The sequence below is a fragment of the Acanthopagrus latus genome, chromosome 11 (genome assembly GCF_904848185.1).
Source record: "Acanthopagrus latus isolate v.2019 chromosome 11, fAcaLat1.1, whole genome shotgun sequence".
In the NCBI taxonomy this organism is placed as follows: Eukaryota; Metazoa; Chordata; class Actinopteri; order Spariformes; family Sparidae; genus Acanthopagrus; species Acanthopagrus latus.
The window spans coordinates 21153022-21174041 of record NC_051049.1 but is presented as its reverse complement, the minus strand read 5'-3'; the positions used below and the strand labels follow the sequence as shown (position 1 = coordinate 21174041).

At 42.7% G+C, this 21020-nt stretch overlaps 1 protein-coding gene across 5 annotated transcripts in view; it reads left to right on the top strand.

The window, feature by feature from the left end:
• The window catches only part of adamts10 (ADAM metallopeptidase with thrombospondin type 1 motif, 10), a 52836-nt gene that overhangs the window by 8845 nt on the left and 22971 nt on the right, over nt 1–21020 (top strand). For 3 of the 5 annotated variants that reach the window (XM_037115256.1, XM_037115257.1, XM_037115259.1), the window contains exons 3-14: nt 4849–4988; nt 5084–5293; nt 8320–8488; nt 8916–9118; nt 10087–10170; nt 12626–12771; nt 13813–13856; nt 14392–14497; nt 17836–17982; nt 18226–18367; nt 19235–19342; nt 19830–19975. In XM_037115256.1, coding sequence (XP_036971151.1) covers nt 4849–4988; nt 5084–5293; nt 8320–8488; nt 8916–9118; nt 10087–10170; nt 12626–12771; nt 13813–13856; nt 14392–14497; nt 17836–17982; nt 18226–18367; nt 19235–19342; nt 19830–19975 — 1645 coding nt within the window. Of the gene's footprint in view, nt 1–4848; nt 4989–5083; nt 5294–8319; nt 8489–8915; nt 9119–10086; nt 10171–12625; nt 12772–13812; nt 13857–14391; nt 14498–17835; nt 17983–18225; nt 18368–19234; nt 19343–19829; nt 19976–21020 lie in introns of those variants that run through there. The other 2 variants (XM_037115258.1, XM_037115260.1) reach the window with 2 other exon arrangements.

Sequence of the window (21020 nt, the reverse complement as noted above, 5' to 3'; positions counted from 1 at the left end):
GAAATAATGGGATAATTACTAGAAACATAAAGATGTCTCTTGTGTCCAGCTGTGTGGATGATATGCTGTTAGCTTCTAAGTGCTTATTTAAAGAGTGTGAGAGGACAAATGTGCAGCAGGTGGACCTTGTAGCTTATGGGAACTTTAATGTTTCACTCTTTGTTGATGTGTTTTGAAAGAACAACCATGGTCAAGGCGTTGAGTCATTCCATTTACGTCTAAAGAAAATTATTGTATTGTTACACAGTTTACAAATAGTTTGAAGGAAGTGAAGATCTCATTGGAAACTACAGACATCAGTACGGACTTCCACATGGTATTTGAGCCTAGCTGCGGGGATTTTCTCTCGCTCTGCCACAGAGGTATTAGTGAGGTGGGCCACTGATGTTGGGCGATAAGGTCCGGCTCACAGTCGGCATTCCAGTTAATTCCAGTGGTGTTGGGTGGGGTTGAGGTCAGCCCTCTGTGCAGGCCAATTAAGTTTCTCCACACCAAACCTGGAAAAAAACATTTCTTTATGAACCAGGCTTTGTGCACTGGGACGTTGTTACGGTGAAACAGAGAAGGATCTTCTCCAAACAGCTTCCACAATGTTCAGAGCACACTGTCTTATTTATTGCAGCATTAAAATGTCCATTTCACAGTTGTTGTTTTTTTAGATGTGGCATAGCACAAACCTCATCTTGGTAGCTATTCATATATTTCATAGAATGACTGGTAGCAAAAGTCCTACTTTCCTTTTGTGACAATGAGTTTTGAAGTTAGCAAAGTACCATCAATCATGTGTACTGCGGTCTTTAGAGGAGCAAGAATTTGTTTTAAGAAAAGTCTTGAACAGATTAACATTCAAGATTTCTTTATCGTCATCATATGTAGGCACAATGAAACGTTTGGCATTCTCTCTGCAGTAAAATGAAGACATGTAACAGTAAACAAAATTTAGAATAAAGACAAATAGACAAAAGCTCATAAATAGAAGAGAAAACCAATAAACAAAACAAAACACAAAATAAGTTGAAGCAGCATCATTGCAAAGTGTCCTCAATGAAGTTTGTTTGTGGCTGTTCTATTGGAGGGGAGTGATGGAGGCCGCCGCTCTTGGATAGAAGCTGTGTCCTGGATTTTATTGTCCTGAAACGTCAAACAGGGAGTGGCTGGAGTGTGTGCTCTCTCTTATTACACTGCTTGTTTCTTTCCAAGTTTGTTGGCACAGGTGTTGTCCAGTGGAGGGAGTTCCATCCCGACAGTGCTCCTGGGCCACCTCCACAAAAGTATTTTACTTAAAGCACATTGGCCCAGTCCTGATACACCCAGCACCCTATCCACCCGGTTTTGTCTGTTAATGTAGGGTGTCCCAAGCCTTGTTGGGATTAAGGAGTAGGGGAAGTGTTACGGCTTCATGGCCCCCATACGGGGTTCTTTCAGAGGCACACCTCAAACAGAGGGTTATGGCCCTTTTCTTTACAACATAAAACAATCACTTCCAGTTTGCTGATGCCATGGTAGCTAACTTGCTATCCACAAAGTACATTTATTGTCGTTTTTTTTTAAACAAGTGTTTAAAAATGAAATAATGTTTAAAGACCTTGTGTCCTTGAGTGCTGGGGATGAGTTCAGGAGCCTCATGGCCGTGGGAGTGCTGCAGCTCCGTAGTCTGGTGGTACGGCAGCAGATAATTCTGTATCTTTTGCCAGATGGCAGCAGGGTGAATAGACTGCAGCCGAGGTGGGTGTCACACTTTAGTTTCCTTTGGGCTCTGTGCAGACATCTGACTTAACCATTGCCAGTGACGTCACTTGCTAAAGTCACAGCATCATTACTGATTTGTGCATGACAGTAGCACGTTTTGGCATATTTTAATGTTTCATTCACTGTGCTGGCCTGTGATGCCTAAAATGTTACTGATATGTTATGGATATGGATTGCCACAGTAAAGCAAGCGAAATCTCACAGATAAAGACAGCTCACTGCTTGGTCACGTCACTTAACATGAACACCATTGATGACAACTGGCAATGCAAAGGGGCCTGGAAGGGTTTTTTTCACCCATTCCCCCTTGTCACTTTGTTCTGAGGGGCACGGGGGCAATCGAACTTGAAGGGTAAGATTTGGAATGGGATTGAGCCATCAACAAGTGAGCACATTTCACTGTTTCACCAGCTCTTGTAGTAGTTGTTTCAAACGAGGCAGAGCAGCGTCAATCCTGAGGTGCTATGAAGGTGTGTCTGGGATGAAGGGAGGGACAGTTTCCCATCCAGAGTATTTCCTTCCACTATTTTCATTTGATGATAACAGAAACCAGTCTGATCCCCCCGCTCATGGGTGGATGGGTGTATTTATCAGCACAGAAGCTTCTGTATGAAGCCCTTTTTTAGCCAGGGAGTGTCTCTCTTGTTAAATTTAGCAAGTGGGTTTCCACTGTCTGCTTGCTCTTTTAGCTTTGATGTCTACTTAACAGTTTAAGGTCGCACTTTGTTCAGTTCCCTAACCGTTAAAGGATAAAGGCATTCCTCATTTATCTTCCCCAAACTAGACAGCTGCAAAACCCTTGATATGTTTGCTCTGATGTAAGTAGACATGTTGATGAAGGTTCTCAGTCATCCAGGTCATGGTACATTTAGGTACCACAGGCAACTGGACTTGTTTCATGAAACAAGTCCAGTTGTCTATGATACAGCACCTAGATCGGATGTGAATACATTTCCAGATACGACTGACACTCCATGTCACACACAGTTTTTAGTTTCATCCTGTAAACAGCAATAAGATTGTTGCTCTTAACATCTGGTGCATATCTGTTACAGGAAACAACATAAACTGTCAGAGAAACAGGGTGATGATAATGTGAATACTTAAAAATGACTTATTAATTAAGTGTCTACGGGAATTACATATGTCCTCTGTGAGACGGAGGAGACACTGAGCATGATGAGTCGGAAATCCTGCACAGACAAACGCTTCCACTCAAACCTTTTAGCTCAAACTACAAACTAATTTGTTTCACTGGTTCTCATTAGTGTACAGTTTATTCTGTGTGAGGTCTCCTTAATTTCTTCCTTGGAGGTGAGTGTTTCCTACTTTATTGACACCCTGCCTTCATTTTCTCTCTAGGAGCTTTTCCTGTGCTTCAAAGGTAATGGTAATACCACCTGCCTGATCACTTGCCGTGGTTTGTGGGAGCAGCATGGATCTGTTGTGGGAAACAGCTCAGAGCTCTTTTAGGAAGTTAATAGTTTTGAACAAGTTTTCGGTGCCTTTCAGTGTCTGTTTGAGGCTGTGTGAACCGGTCGTTGGTGTGGTTTCTTGACTTTGTAAGTAGAAATGTTTTTGATAGCTCCAGATCTCGCAATGTGTCATATAGCTGAAGACATTTAAATGTCAGCAGTTACTTTAAAATCTATTTAATTGTACCTTTTGTTCCTTAATCATACATTTTCTTGAATATAAAACAGTAGATCAAATGGATATTTACTGACTTTTTTATTCATTCTCACTAAGTAATAACTTAAACAAATGTCAATTAAGTGTAACCTATTTATAATCTTTCATTTAATATCATTAACAGATACGACACTGTAGCAAACTCACAGCACTCTACAGAGTTCCACTACCACGCCATTTGGAGGCAAATACTCTACTTCTAGTACACAGTATATGAATATTTATGTAAATGTATGTATAATTTATTTTTACTACTTTTGGAACCTAAGTTCATCTATTCGCATGGATGACTTTCACCTTTACCACAGGAATATTTTAACACAATATCTCTACTTTTACTCATGTATGATTTTTGGGTTCTTTTAACACTGGATGACTCAAATCCATTACTCACAGACAGAATGGGGAGCTCTAAGCAAAGTTTACTGAGGTAGTTGATGGCAGCTGATGAGGAGGTTGTGTGCAGGTGGGTGTGGAGTTGAGGTAATGAGGAAGAGCAGGACAACAATGTTGGACGGGGGGGGGAATTAGAGGGCCTGCTTACCACTGTCATGGAGCTGTCCGTGTTTTCTTCCAGATACATTTGACTTTCAGTGAAAACTTTACATCCTCCCTTCTCCCGTCCTCACAGAAGTGTACTTTGCTCCACAGCAAAGATGTGAAATTATAATGTTAAAAAAACGCTGACTCGTACACACTTTTTGTAAAAAGAACAGCACGCCATCCATTTTTGTTCTCATGCCTGAAACCGGCAGCTGAACATATTTTGTACAAAACTTCCAGTGTTGAACATGCAGCACAACCTCATGAGTTCCATGTGAAGGCAGCATTTGTAGCTGTGCTTGCTGTTTATTCAAGCCAGACCTATCTGCTGCTCACAGAGTGGTTTTTCCTAGTACAGAGCTCTCCAAATCTGTACCAGGGAACTCTGGTCTCTGGGTATTTACTCTGTGTGGGAAGGGGCTGCTTCGCCACCAATTGAGGCCAAAGGTTTGATGAAAACTGGACTCATTTGCCGGTGACCTTTTTCCCCGTTCGTTAGCTGACGTTGGCTGTTTGGAGCCGTGTGTGTTTGGACAATAAATCTCTACCAAGCCCCGGCACAGACTGGGACAGACAGGAAGTATACAGTTTCAGTGTAACCATGGCAACATCCCTTTGGCCTCATACAGGAGGGGGTTCTTGGAGTGGTGGGACCTTGTCAGTAATGCGCCAAAAAGCCTGCAAGTTTCTCCCTGCCAACTGGGTTACTCTCTCAATAAAGAGCCACATAACCTTATTCAAAAAAAGCAACTCCCAAATCCTCAACTGTTTTGAATCACAGTCACTTAGATAAAGCTGAATTTTGGCTTTATTAAGTTAACTCTGCATTTATTTTTTGGGCCTTCCTTATTTTCCTTCTTCTAGCTGCTTTCCTGTCCAGTCTAGGCCAGTATGAGATTGCCATCCCAGTACGTGTAGGACCTAATGGTGAGACGCTGGACGCAGAAACGCCTCAACACCACCAAAGAAGAAGACGTAGCTCTGAGGACAGACTGCCTGACTCTGTATTATGCTTTTTGCAATTGTTTCCTTTTATTTTCCAACCGTCTTTTGTCTGTTTGTCGTATAAGCTGACCTCTCTCTCTTTTTTATCTCTTAGCTCTTCTACCAACTATCCACATCCCGCAACAACTTCCTGATGAACCTGACGCTGCAGGGAGGCCTGCTGTCCCGGCAGTTCAGGGTGGAGTACTGGAAGAGAGGTCGATTAGCCTGGAGCCACCCTTACTCTCCGCACTGCCACTATGTAGGACACCTCCAAGACCAGCCACACTCAAGCAAAGTGGCCCTGAGCAACTGTAACGGCCTGGTAAGACCGAAACCTTCAAGTCTAATCCTCATCTAATACGGCCAGTAAGGTCAGCAGCAGCAGCAGCAGCGCTGGCTCAGCAAATAAGGGATCAGTAATGCTTGATTTCGGACATCAAAGCATGAAATTTTAACAAACCTTAAGTACTCAAGCCAGCATTAACCTTTGCCCAGACCAATCGGTGTGGTCCTCGGAAACTGAAATGACCTGAATGAAAGGCAGTGATAGACAGCAAAAAAAGCCGCTTTATTTCTTTTTCTGTCCCTACAGATGTGTAGAATACCTTGTGCATTTTTGCTTGATAAATGACTGAAACAGTTTAACTGTTTTATTTCCTTTCATTATCATCAAGTTATCATTGCAGCTCTAATTTGAAGGCAGTCGTCCCCGAGAGAGAGGAAAGACTCAGTGAATTTTTTACATAGGACACTTTCCCACTGTACCTCCGTAAAGGCATTCATGTTCTTGTACTCAACTGCACACGAGTGACAGGAGTAGATGTGAGTAGATGAGAGAAAAAAGAGAGCATGAGGGAGAGGCGCAAACCCTGTTTATGTTCTGGACACCTGGCCAATCACTGCACAAAGAGAGTGTAATTTAGGAAAGGTACAGCAGCTATCTGGTGTAGCCCTCCTATTCCAGCATGGAGAGGATGTAGGGAGGTGCTGTTAGACAATCCAATAAGCACTTTGTCTGAAGTTTAACCTTCACCTTTAACCCAAAGTGCATCACGTTCTGGCATGCCCTCTTGGTGCCGTTTACTGGGAGATTATTAACTGGAAGTGTGGTCGACAGGGCGAGTTATGGGAAGCAGAGAAAAACTGAACTGAACCTTTAAGTAATCCTTAATCATGTGGACATTTCGACAGCTCTCCACTGTGGTCTTGTTTACCAGTTAGTAAAGTAATTCCTTTTAATTTATTGCCCATTCTCATGAAGTCATCTGCTCGTGAAGAGATCAAAGTTAGTGCATCACTGAATGACCGGATCACTTGATTGCGACGCATCACTTTGCTGGCTGAAATCATTTCGCTGCATTCACAGCACCGCGTATGTGTATCCTCTCACTACAAACAGCAGGCTCCACAATAACAGTTGTTTACACAGCTGAGGATTAGATGTGTTCACAAAGCGTTAATAAGCTGCACACGTAATTACTGTTGGTCAGACCAGCATGAGCACATTCACCAGCGAGCGGGCTGTGTGTCCAGGGGAGCATCACTAACTTTATTATGAGATTAAAGGCACTTTGAAAGCTGCCGCAGTGAGCCGAGGGGAGACACTCGCTCTGGCCGCTGCCAACACATCTGAGCGGAATCAAAGGAAGTGTTAGTGTATCGCTCTCTGTCTCACTCTCTCATTTTTCTCGCTCCCATTCACTCTTTCATGCTCTCACGTGTGTTTGTCTGTGGGGTCCTGATCCTTTTCTCTGATGGGCCGACAGTTGGCAACAAAAACCCCTGTGAGGGGGACAGTGGGACAGTCTGAGCGCAGAGCGGGGATGATAATGTTGGGCTTGCAGCTCTGATATGTGGCATGTTATTGTAGCCTAATGTTGATGTTAATGCCATAGAGCTGAATGTATTGTTTCTCATTAAGAGTTGTACAAATGTAACCTGAAATATAATTTCAACTGCTGCTGGAAATGGGAGGAATTTTAAGCAATTCTAAGAGAAAACTCAAAGATTCTAAATAGAAATGTTTTTTCGTACTGTCTAACAGTGTAATATTTGTCAGTGCATTACAGTCTTTTCTATGTCTTGTTATTACAGATATAAGTTCTTAGTTTTTACATGTTGTTCTATTTTTAGTGAGTAATGTCCTCTTCTCTGTTATTTGATGGGGTGTTTTTTTTCCTTACTTCAAGCTTGAGGAGGACAGCTGCAAGATTGTAATATTAAAGGTTAAGTTTACCTAAAAATGATACTTCATCTTATGCCGATGGAAAGTCAGGTGAAGTTTTGTTGTCCACAAAACTTTTCTGGAGCTTCACAGCATTAAAAACAACTGAAGTAGATGGGGACTTGTTGCAGTGGGTGCTCAAGCTTTATGGAGGGTGTAAATAACAGATTTTTGGGTTTTTTTTTTTCATTTTGGGCTTTTGGTTATTTCTTTACATTTTAAAACAAGTCCCCAGCTATGTCAGTTGTTGAGAAGAGGGCTGCAACTCTGTTTTTAAGCTCCAGAAATGTTTTGTAGATGACAAAACTTCACCAGACTATCCATCAGCATGAGGTTGAGTAGATAATAGCTGAATTTTCATTTTCGGGTGAACTCATCCTCTACTGCGTCATTGTGTATTTCTCTCTTAAGAGCTTGTGTTATATAGTATGACAACCACGATTTAAAATCAATGACCATTGTGGAACAAAAACTTTTGTCTCGAATTTCACTGTGGACACCTCAAAGGGGCGTAACGTAGTTTTGGAGAAGAAATTCAAACTCCTTTAATTGTTGATATTTAACTGAATATTGATGAGGTAATGAAACAAACTAAGAAATATTTATCTTTTCCATCTTTCAATGAAGATCTTTCTCTTCTGACTAATATACATTCCTCAGTATTGCATGGTGCACCTTTGAACACGGGCAGTAACTAAACCACATGGACTGTCATCATAAATGAAGCACAAACTGACACAAGACCAAACGCTGAGCTCTAAATGTGCTTCAGTTGCAGCTTGGAGGTTGTTATGAAGCCTCCTCGTCTCCAGCTGTCAGTGTTCTGACCCATTAGCATCGGGATCCCTCAGAGGGCCTCTGATTCACTCCTTCCTGACATTAACTTACCCTACCTACTCTGTTGTCATTCCTCTCTGTCAATACATTAATAATACGTGATTTTAGTCGTATCAGCGATGGAGCATAAGAGTTTATCTGTGTTATGGGCTGTGTTTTTTGATTTATTAACATGTTTTGGTAAAAAAAAAAAAAAGTCAGACCATCCGTTTGTGATTTTTGTATCTTGAAAGCAATGATTCCTGTTATTCTATTCTGTTCTATTCTACACATCTGTCTCTCTGCAGCAGGGGGTGATTGTTGCAGGGGGAGAGGAGTACCTGATTGAACCCCTTGTCTCACCAGATAACCAGACCCGGACAGAGAGGGGGGAGAGAGCAGAGGGGCGCCCCCATGTGGTTTACAAACGGTCATCGCTCCGCCATCAGTACAAGGGCCAATCCTGCGGAGTCATTGGTGAGAGGAGAGATATTCTCGTCTTTTTAGTAGCAGCAATTTGGTCCAGACTGGAGGAGTAAACTACCCCAGGTTGATTAGCAGCCAGCAGCAGAAGATTGTGGTTGTGCCTGAGTTTCCAATTGTGATTGGGTGTGACTGAGTCTGTGTTACAGGGCGTTGCTGAAAAAGCAGAAATATGTTCAGAAAAGCATCTTTTGACAGATTCATGTTTCAAAAAAACATCTCACTTTATAAAGCTCATGCTGCTCTGTATTCATGGAAGGTGTGTTTAGTCAACGCCCTGTTTTGGGAAGGCGTTTCAGACGGTCATCGGTGATCTCTCGGTCAGTTACGACAAATGACAAATACACAGCGAGTGATCGCTGCTGTGCTTTTGTGGGTTTCCTCTTTCTCCTGAAATGTAAACGTGTGCGACCTTCCTCAGACGAGAAGCCGATGAAAGGCGCTTCGTGGTGGCAGCGAACTCTGAAGACGCCTCCTCATCACGTCGGTCGCGGCCAGCTGCCTCTGAAGCGCTCAGTCAGCCGGGAGCGCTACGTGGAGACGCTGGTGGTTGCAGACAAGATGATGGTGGGTTACCATGGTCGCAGAGACATCGAGCAGTACATCCTGGCCGTCATGAATATTGTAAGTTTCACAACACAAAAGATGCATGTGCACAATGTGCAAAACCACTTTCTTTTGGCGTTGTTCTAAATGAAAAAAAACAGGGAGATTTATCATGTGTGGCAGAGTCATTAAAATCTTCATCCAAGTTTAAAACAAAGACGAACTGAGAGATATGATGAAGATGATCTTTTGTTTTTGTATAGTTTAGCTTTTCTTTCCTAAGCTTTTAGCAGCAATCCAACAGCAAATCATGTCTACACTGACAGTAATTAGTTTCAGTGCTTCTCTGACATCAGAGATTAGTTTCTCACAAGCTTGTTTGTACAAAAATGTGTTAAAAAACCCAAATTAGTCTGAAATAGTAGTAATAAAACATGCTTAGACACAGAAAGAAAACAAATGTGTAGACCTGTTTCGATTTCCCCCGAGGGCTGGCCACATGTTTCAGTCAGATGGTCTTAGGTTGTATGTCATCATCTGTTCTGTTTCTGTCGCTGGGGATCACTTCACACACAGTTAATCACTTTAAACCTATACACACACGTGTCAGGAATGTATTTAATGAAGGGTTGGTCAGCTGCTATTGTTACAAAGCAGGCTGCATCCGGAGTGTTACAGAATCACACAAACCGGCGTCTGTTTCGTGGTGTGGAGCAACGTGGGCCAAATTACACCAGACAACTGTAATGACAAGTGTCTGAGTGCAGCTTTAGTGCTGGTAGTGGTTTTAATTGTGGTCTTTTTGTTTTTTACTGTTGGTCCTTTAACCCTTTAATAATCAGCACTGGCATTACCGCTCTTTGCATACTGTCAGACTAGTCGAATTTGTTGTTGAAGTCTGAGCTTTTCCAGCCATCACAAATTTTAATCTATGAGGGTTTTCTCCTGTGTCTATTTCTAGTGAAGTCTCAGCTGTAGTGTACTGTGCTCCACTGGTGTGTCAGCTGTTTTTAAGACTGGTCTTTTCTTGTTTCCCTGGAGGTCAGGTTGCCAAACTGTTCCAGGATTCTAGCCTGGGGAACGCAGTCAACATTGTGGTGACGCGGCTCATCCTGCTCATGGAAGACCAGGTAAATAAACTTTGTCAGCCACTCTCATGAGTTGCACAGCATCTATGAGCTCCTTGTTTGGGTCAGGTTAATTGGCTTAAGTGTCTTTTGTTCCATTGTTTCTTGTGGTGAACGACGACCTCTCTGATTGTTGCTATGACTCACATCCAGGGTGTAGACAAGCTCGAAGTTAGATTCAGAGACTGATGCAAAAAACACCAGCGTCTAAATCTGTGTGCCGCGATACTGTGGCAACATCATGCCTGTTTATGTCAATGTGACCTGGTGGTGTCCCATTCTTGAGAGCACGATATCTAAGAAAAGCCTTGTTTCAATGTTACACATATGTCTAATAGGATAAAATGATGAAGTAATAGTACAGTAACCCAGCATTAGTGATGTTCTTCCGACTTCGCAGGTCAGAAGTCCCGCTTTAGGAAGCGTTTCAGGTGAAATTTCCGACTGGGATCTCAGAAATTCCAACTTCCCAGTTCAAACGGAAGTCACGAGCGCCGCTTCGTACGGCCTCACAAAGCCGTTAGCGTGGCTGCAGACTCTTGTTGTAAGATATACCGCGTGTGAGTGAACGGAGTGTAGAAAGGGCGCTGAGTTTGAATCCCCACCTGACCACAAGGCAGGGGTTCAGCTCATAAAGAAGTGCATGACCTTACCAGCATAGCGCAGGAGATGACTGGGCCATCTGCCTGCCCAGTAACTGACTTTATTAGGCTGCCATTAACAGCATGGGTTGAGACGGTACAGCCAGCTCCATCGCTGACCTTCTAGCAATCTGACAAATGAATCATACGGAATTAAAGGGGCATCTCAGTGTGGCTTTGAGGTTTCCTCCATCGCTGTCCTATTAGGGAACATTTATGATTCATTCTATTCATACTGCTTCAAAATTAGCTCCATAATTAACCGCTCGGATGTGTTTGTCATCTGACAGAGTAGAGAGGTAGATGTTAGGATCATTAGCGGCGGGCAGTATTAGTGTTGTTATTCTTTCTCCACGGACTGTTGAGGTTGAGGTCGGGACAGGATTGAGAGTAGTCTCGGTGAGTGGCTCTGCTGCCGGTTTCCAGGTCTGAAAACGGCAAGCTGCCCCTGGAAAATAAAATCAGGCCAGCAGTGGGCCCAGAAACGAGGGACTGTGGGATGAGACAATTACTAGTTATGTCACCACATGCATTCCTGGGTTACGAGTTCTCGCCAGCTGTGGCCAGCCAGCAGCAGAGCACTCCCTCCTCTCCTTCTCCTCTCTGCACTCTCGTAATACTAGAAAGCACCTTCGCTGTAATCCTGCCTCGCCATTATTTACAGCCTAATGAAGGTGCTCTCCAGTGTAAACCATGTATCTCCAAATCCGCTGATTTTTTTTGTTTGTTTATGTATTCGGAAAATAATCCTGCTTTTTATGCTAATTCACACGTCTTCAGATTATCTGAAGAAAATATGAGTCACAAAGATGAAAACAGCGCTTTTTCCTTCGCTTTAAAAAAAAAAGTGTACTCTTTGGAGATATGTGGTTTTCACAGGAGAAAAAGAATAACATACTGGGGCGGAAAACAAGCCTGAAATGCTGCAATACAGGAAGACTGGGTCTGTCTTATCACAGCATTGTCAGGCCTATCACCTGATTGTTGAAATGTCCCCTTTGTTGACACTGGAGTATATAATAATACATGTCCAGTGTGTAGTATTTAGAGGGATTTAAGGGCAGAAATTGGACCTGATATTGATGATCATTCCCCAGGTTTGTTACACTCAAAAGAATTTATCCACCATTTTCATGATGTTAGCTCAGGAAAAAAGTCATTTGGGTACACATTGCATCACATGACCTTGTAATTACACGGTTTAATCACTATGTAAACTGGCTACAAAGCCTGGTGTTCTTCCCGGCAGCTTAATCTAGACAGCGAGCCCTCTTTAACAGAGTTTGCCATGTTGCACCGTGATTTTTCTACGATAGCCCAGAACAGACAAAAGTAGAATAGCATACATCTGCCAAGGCCCAGCAGCCCCCCTTCGTACCCACTCATAGTTATCAGCCACCTAAAAGTTACGCCCTATCTTGCAGTGTTAAAGAAAGTGAGAAATTATCCTGGATCCGTCCCTTTTTCCAGATCAGATCTAGTCTTGGCAGAGACCATTCCTCCACCCAAGTTTAATGGAAATCCGTTCAGTAGGTGATGTGTAATCCTTCTGACAAGCCAACCAACCAACTGACCAACAAATGGACAGGAGTGAAAGCGTAGCATCCTTGGCTGAATTAACACACACTAGCACTACTACTTTGTTAGTAACCACCATAGGGGAAGGTGAGACAAGTGTTGTTAAGTTGTTTGCAATCTTCAGCCTCACTGCTTGACGTTACTTAATCATACACACATGACCTGTAAACCAGTTTGCTTTGTGTCTGTTTTCCAAATGTGCCTTTGACCCTGTACCTCCTCTCTGGTTTCTCATCCAGCCGACATTAGAGATCAACCACCATGCAGGGAAGTCTTTAGACAGCTTCTGTAAGTGGCAGAAAACCATCCAGCACCGGAGCAGCTACGGTAACGCCATACCTGACAATGGGATCGCTCACCACGACACTGCTGTGCTTATCACCAGGTAAGAAAGGCGAACCTTTCACACAAGGATAAGCAATAAACATTGTAATTATGTTCTGCTTCATATTTAAGTACCAGTAACTCATACTAAAGAGATATGAATGACTGGGTGAAAGGCAAGTAATGGTTTCACATATATGTTCAACCACCCAGCTGCTGCAAAAAAAATCTGTGTAGTCTGTTGCCCTGTTCACATAAGGGTTAAAACAGCGTTTCCTCTGAGCTGAATTCTTACATTCCGAGCCCATATCCTCATAGGTTTTCATGAAGCCAAGTCCAAGAGAGTTGGGCTGTATCTTGTCCTGTCTGGGCTGACAATAGCTGGGGCCACTCTGCCCAGCTCAGCATCTGGAGAGAAAACGTAGAAGAGAGATATGAGGAGGGAGCAAGAGACGACGACTCTTTTTTTTTTTTTTTTTTTTTTGAGAAAGCAGCTCAGATAAAATTGAGAAAGGAGGGTGAGGGAGGATGAGAAAGAGAGCTGAAGCTGTAGCAACTATGCATTCTCTCAACTGTCATTTCTATATACTTCTGGAGGAAAATGGAGACAACAGTGGAAGATGCATATAAAGCAGATAAAACACTGATGCTATTCACTGAGGAATGTGCAGCAGCAAACAACACAACCATAGTTTGGTCAGAGGCATCTGAATGCGATGTCGACGGGCAAGAAGCTGCCACAAATACTTTCCTATTCTTTCTAACAGAATATAATTATGTAAGAGGAGTCGTAAGAGAAGAACAGATAGATTAATGTCTGTCTGTGAGATGTGGTTTCGGTGGTGGCTTTGGGAGAGCACTCGGGGTTTTACAACAGGATTTATCAAGCAGAGGATGGAAGCTGTCCAGACAGATGACACCACAGTGACCGTCCGCGATTTCCTGCTATTGTTCTTTTAAAAGCTATATCTGTCTGCTATCTGTCTCTATATTCGCCATCTGTGAATATACTGCATGTCATCTGTTCGCACGTTTAAGTGTGACAACATGACATATTGGATGATTTTTAAACAGCCTGGTTGACTTTCCTTCCCATCTGCAGGTACGATATTTGCATCCAAAAGAACAAGCCCTGTGAAACCCTAGGTAACGCTTAATAATCACAACTAAACACAAACCCACATACAAAAATAAGATTAGATTAGAGATAAGCTACTATCTGCTCAACTCCGTGCTGATTTGTGGAGTTTCACAGCAAAACAGTGTTGCAGCATTCTCCTAAACTGCTGAACTAGATGGAGACCTGTTCCAAAAAAAAAAAACAAAAAAAACCAAAAATGGCTCCAGAGAGCTTGTCCAAGGAAATCCAAGTCTCAGAGACCCCTGAAATCCCAAATTGATCTGAAAAGACGTCATTTACACTCTAGATATTCAGTCAAGCCTCATGCATCTGTTCCAGACGGCGTCTTTTCAAATCAGTTTGGGATCTTGGGGCTTGCAAAAACACAGGACGAGGTGTATGGAGCCATAGTGAAAAATGTTTTGGTTGTTTTTACGTTTTAAAACAAGTCCCTGTCTACCTACAGTTGTTAAGGAGAATGCTGCAACACTGTTTTGTTGTGAAGGTCCAGCACACACATACTCACTGTGACACTCGTGTTTATGTGTGTGTGACTGACAGGTCTGGCTCCTGTAGGAGGGATGTGTGAGCCAGAGAGGAGCTGCAGCATCAATGAGGACATTGGCCTGGGAACGGCCTTCACTATCGCCCATGAGATAGGACACACGTGAGTGAAACACACCCGAGCACACACACAGGCAATAAACTCGCGATTGCATCTGTCAAGGAGGTTATTTTTCTACCTGTGTCAGTTTTTGTGGGTTAGTTGGATGTCAAGCAGTCCAGTGGATTTATAGAGTGCACGGATGGATTTAACAGCATCAGTTCCACATTGGTAGAGTAGTCAAGGTTACTCATCCTAAATTGTCGCATTGTATTTATAATGTTGTGTCCTTTGTCATACAATTAAGGTAATGGCAATTATAATACTAATTGATATGATAAACTTTATTTGTATAGCACCCTTAAAAACAGAGTTTACAAAGTGCTTTGTTGGACCAGCAAAAGCAGGAAACACATGGAGACAATATTACAGAATAAACAATCAGCAGTGAAGCCAAACACAAGGAAACCGAGTCTAAGGTGAGTTAATACAAGGAGACAGAACACAAAAAGGCAGTATGATTAACTATAAGTAAAAGGAATACAAGAGATAAGACATGCAAAATCACAGCAAAGAAAGACAAAATCCAAAAAGTAATGTAAAATAATGTAGATAAATAAAAGAACATAATCAATAAAGGACGATAAGAAGGCAAACAACAGACAAAAAAGAGTAACAGGTCCGTCAGTGCGATGACGTGTGGTTGGTTAGTTGGTTGGTTGGTTGACGACTTCATTCGCGATGCAAAAGCTCGGGAAAATCAGCCTTCTTCCGTGTGAAGCAGCAGTTTGAAAGAAATATTTACGTGCAAATTTCACTGCACTAGAGAAACAAACCCCAGTGTGGACTGTCGAGGAGAAGTTCATGACATCTTCGACAAAACACGTTATTCAGCCATTCGTTCGGCCAAGACACAAAATGTCCCTAGAGAAAATCCCTGAGGTGTTTCGCGTTGTGTCATTTCTTACGGTCTGGTCTGAGATGGTTCCTCCCTCCGCTGATCACATCTCCAGAGAGCGTGTATGTGATCTCTAACACCAGGAGTCATTTCCATTGTATATTTTCTTTCTGTCACACTATTTATATGCTGAATCAGTTACATGTGTGGCTGGTGCAGCGCCTCTGTTTTTTATATCTGGATGCCCTAGACGACTCAGGAACTATGTTATACTCACTTGCTCCTGTAGTAACAAGTACTTTTATCTGTCTGTTTGCTTTACATCTGACATAATTGCTGTAAATCAACAGTGGTTTTATCTCTCTTTTTTTTTCCCTGAGAATATCATCAAGTGAGCTTATTGTTGGGAAGTGTCATTCCCATTGGCAGTAATTGAGTGTCCAATTGCGTTACGTCCACAAGCAGCCTGAGAAGTATGAAGACAGATGGCCGATCCTTCGGGGTCGTGCCTCCCTGATGATAAACACAGGTAGCGTTCGAGCACTCAGACACAAAGGCTCGCCAGCCGACACGACTGGACGTGTTTCGTGTGCGTCAACACAATCAACATTTGTTTTTAATTGTCATATAAATTGTTTTGACATCACAGTGCGGCGTCAGATTAAAAACAGGCCTCTCTGTGGTGGAGGGCACCCACATGAAACGAACCGAGGGATCAAAACAGTAATGATTCAGCTGAGGGATGAAAAGCTTCAGGACATTTGTATTTCAGGCTCAAACACGGCTACTGTGAGTGTTATTGTTGTCTGTCACGAATGCTTGGGAAGAAACAGCAAATGGATCAGAGCACTGTGAGCATCCCTTTCCTGAGTCCTGTTGAAGATGGAGCACTTTAGATAACCAGCAGTTTTTTTATTTCAGTATCTCTGTCAGTTGATTCAGTCCACAGCTTTTCAGTGTGTGGTGTACACTTTGAATGAATAGGCCATCTTCACAGATCTTCAGCTGTTTTAGTCTTCAGTTAAGTGTTTCATTCTTGTTTCTATATAAGGTTTCCAAACTTTCTCTGGTTCCTGGTTCCCAAAAGTTGGGGATTAGGACTGTTGAACAAAAACAAACATTTTAACACCTGAAATTAATACCGGTATTTTCCAACATTTTCCGATATTTTATACACAACTCGATGAATCCATTAATGTGAAATTACTTGAAGATTGTTCAGTTATCCAAATAAAATGTTTTGACAGTGTTATCACATTAGACGAGAATGTTAACTTGACGGGCATTTCATTAGTCCCACATACTCCCGCACACATACGCCTTGCAGACGTTTGGCGAGGCGTAGCGTGGGGAGTGTTTGCTGATTAGGAAGACGTTGGCATGTGGTTGACGTCTCGCCAACAGCTTCCCAAATAGCAAATGCTTCCCATACTACATCCTTCCAGTTTATCTTCTATTTGTCAGGCTGACGTCTACAAGACGCATGTGTGCAATCTGGGTTGTTCATATTTTAACCAACCAACTATCTGCCGTTTCTTTTCTGGATTTCTTGATCAATTGGACTTAACTAATTGGATTAATTGGAGTCTGTAAAATGACACTTGATGTACTGTCAAGTAGAAAACTCAGTACATTTGTAATTCACAGTGATAAAATAACAAATGTTCACATTCATGATAATAGCTGCCGATAATTTGTCTGTGTATTCGCTTCTAAATTAACCATTGTAGCTTAAGTAAACCTCATCGAATGCATCCATCCATCCATCCATTATCTGTACATTATATGTACGCCGCTTAATCCTCTGCAGGGTCGCGGGGGCGCTGGAGCCTATCCCAGCTGACTTAGGGCGAAGGCAGGGGACACCCTGGACAGGTCGCCGGTCTATCACAGGGCTACACATAGAGACAAACAACCAGGCACACTCTCATTCACACCTACGGACAATTTAGAATAATCAATTAACCTCAGCATGTTTTTGGACTGTGGGAGGAAGCCGGAGTACCCGGTGAAAACCCACGCTTGCACAGGGAGAACATACAAACTCCACGCAGAAAGATCCCAGGCGTCCCAACCGGATATTTGAATATAACATTTGAGTCAGTGTAAAAGGTGGAATTTAGTTTCTGATTTGACGTCAAATAGAAAAACAGCAGCATCTTTCCTTCCATGATAATGATTAAACATCCAGTCATAGATTCACAGCACTAGCAGTGGGCTTTACTCTTTCATAGTGTTCTGATCTGCCACTTTAATGACATCAATTATATTGCCTACAGGTTGATGATTCAGGGTGGGTTATACATCCTTTGTGTGGTTTTATCATTTAAATCATTTTGTCCGACAAGACTCTGACTGGCCCCACTTCCTTACAACACGTCTGTTCTTTCGATCCCACTCAGTTATCCACAGTCATCTTTTTTCCGCTGTCCTCGTCCCTGCAGCAGCGATTATTACCAACCCACCCGACCTCAAAGTGTCACCGTGTCATCATGGGTTTTAGGTTCGGGATGAACCATGACGGTATGGGGAACGCCTGCGGGCCCCGCAGCCAGGAGACTGCCAAGCTGATGGCTGACCACATCACCATGAAGACAAACCCGTTCATCTGGTCCGCCTGTAGCCGGGATTACATCACCAGCTTCCTGGAGTGAGTCAGCCTATCAGATATCTGCAAACCGCAAATATTTTGGAAATTAGAGGTTTGAGGAAAAAAGAATTGGATGTCAGAGTATGGTGAGAGAGATGACAGCAAGCAAATCCACTTTGTTGGATGTCCCATGTTTCAGTAAAAATGTCTGTTTCTTTGGATATTCTCAGAATAAATGACCAATGCAAATGATTGTTTATTTATTAATACAAGCAAACGCCCTTTTCTCCACTGTTTCTTTAGCTCAGGTATGGGCTCCTGTCTGAACAACATCCCACCCAAGCAGGAGTTTGTCTACCCCACCACAGCACCGGGCCAGGCTTATGATGCAGACGAGCAGTGTCGCTTCCAGTACGGTGTCAGATCTCGGCAGTGTAAATACGCGGTGAGTGCTCTGCCGACGCACTCACACTTTTCATACACCAATCAGCTTGCTCTTCCTTTTGCTCATCAATGCTTGTATAATGTTTTTTTAACAATATTGAGATAGTCATCATGCTGTTAAACAGGAGTGAAGATAAATCCTCATTTTGATCCTTGCTTTAATGACTCCGAGAAAAGCCGAATGAGATGCGCCGGGCTTTCTCCTCCAGAGCTGACTGGCTCTGATCAGCTGCAGCGCCTGTAGAGAGCCGAAGCCATGAGACCTTATTTCAAGGAACAATGTGTGGTGATGAATGGAGAAAGATAAATAATTAGTTTGATCCCATTTGAATTGTGCCATGAACTAGACGTATGATGTTTGTCAGTTTTGTGAACTACATTGTTGTTTTGATGGAGAGCCCTCTAGTGATGGAAATTCCACCTCGTGTGTGTTATATTTTCTCTTTTGGAAGGCTCAGTCTCAATTTAAATTATTTATCTCGCTGCTTGCACCTGATTTGTGTTCCTCTGGTTCTCTCCAGCAGCGGGAAACATCTTGCAAAACCTTCCCTGAATAGCATCCATTTTATCACATGGACAACTTTTATGGGGCCAGATTCAGAGCCAGTGGACATCTGGAACAGACGACTGCTTTACAGACTCTTTATTATCAATACTATGTGGTCGGAGCATATGTACACAATAAAACATAACCCCCATGTGTTATAGGCATCGCGGTAGAGGAGCAGAGAGGAGGGTGAAAAAGAGCGTGTCTGCTTCACTGTCTTCATAATGTGCTTGTATAGAAACTCTGACTCTTTGCTTTGTTCCTCTCCTCTTGTTTTTTTCTCTCCCCCCTTTGTTTTCATTCTTTCACTCACGCACACAGGAAGTCTGCAGTGAACTTTGGTGCATGAGCAAGAGCAATCGTTGCATCACCAGCAGCATTCCCGCTGCAGAAGGCACCATCTGTCAGACCAACACCATAGAGAAAGGGGTAAATACTGAAATTAAGTTTTTGTTGTTGTACATTGTACTTTGTAAAAGAGGGGCTAAATATGGCTGATGATGTTCATCTGGGACTGGTTCTCGCGCTTCTTAGAAGAGCAAAAAAAAAAGAGAGAGAGAGCAGCACATGAGCTCACGCTGAGTCATCTTGGATGTTGTTTTGTTTGGATAAAATGTTTTCCAATAAAAATATTTGGAGAGTCGAACTTTTTAACAGGAAGAAAATCACCCTGAAAAACACGAATTCTCTTGGTTTCAGGATGTCTTATATTCCTGTCTGGCCCTGTGTGTTACTCAAGATTATAACAATGTTCTATCTTCTTGCCTCTTCCTTAGTGTTGTTATACATTTACAAATCTTTACCTTTTTTCTTTCTTCACTCTTGTTGCTGTGATGAAACTTTTTGCTGTATTTGTCTATGTGTGAATTCTTTGCATCTGAACTTGTCTATAAATATATGCGTGTTCGTGCTGCAGTGGTGCTACAAGCGGGTGTGTGTGGCGTACGGGACTCGTCCGGAGGGCGTGGACGGAGGTTGGGGTCTGTGGTCCCCCTGGGAGGAGTGCAGCAGGACGTGTGGAGGAGGAGTCTCCTCTTCTATCAGACACTGTGACAGCCCCAGGTATGGTTCTTACCTATATATATTTTCATACTTGCTAGAAGTTTTGGAATCGGTCGAGTGGATCACCTCAGCTACAAAGGCTGCAGTGTAATCCTTTGGGGCAACTCCGACCATTTGCTTGTTTTGGCCACTGACAGGCTGAGATTGTTTCTGACAACATTATGGAAACAATTTCTACAAAGACAGACCTTCTTGTTAAATGAAAAGGTCATTTTAGTAACCAGAAACAAAAGTCTCGCTCAAGGAGAAGTCTCAGATCTCGCTAAGACGTAAGTTGTTGCCAGACGATGATGGAGGGAATGTGATTGAGAGTTGATGAGAGGAGTTTAAAGTTTACATAAAGGAACTTCCAGCAAGAATTTATTTACAAAGTCATGGCTGAACATTTAGCTGATTTAGAAAATCGAGATGAGGCAACAACTGTGAAAACTCTTGAGATTTCAGGGCGAGACTTCTCCTTGAGCGAGGCTTCTGTTTCTGGTTACAAAGAGGATCTTTTCATGAAGCCTCTCTCTCTAGGAATTGTTTCTGTAATGTTGTTGGACACTGAGCGCAACAACCTCGGCCTGTCTGACGGTCGGAGTTGCCCCAAAGGATTCAAATTAAGATTAAAATTGGAAGCCCAAGAAGAATGTTGATTTATACACGTTTTCACCATCAAGAACAAAAATTGCAGTTCAATGCATGATGCACTGCATACAGAAGAAAAAGAGCACTGTTATTGGCCAATGCATCTGGTTTGGAATTTGCTCAGAAAAGATGAAATAAGATGGATATATCCTGAGAAATATGCCGATCGGTTTTACCTGCGGGAGGAAACTGGAGATTTTTTCTTACGTCAGCACAGGAAGAACATGCAACCTCAACACAGGAAGGGCTGAGATTTATTTCCAGGCAGCAGTGCCACTGTTTTTATCGTGTTTGAAATGATTCAGATTGGAGCCTGAATCATCGTCCAATGACTAGCAGACCTGCTTTTGAATCGCAGTCACCAGATCCCTCGTCTTGATTTGATTAAACTGAGAATGAATTGACCCAAATCTGG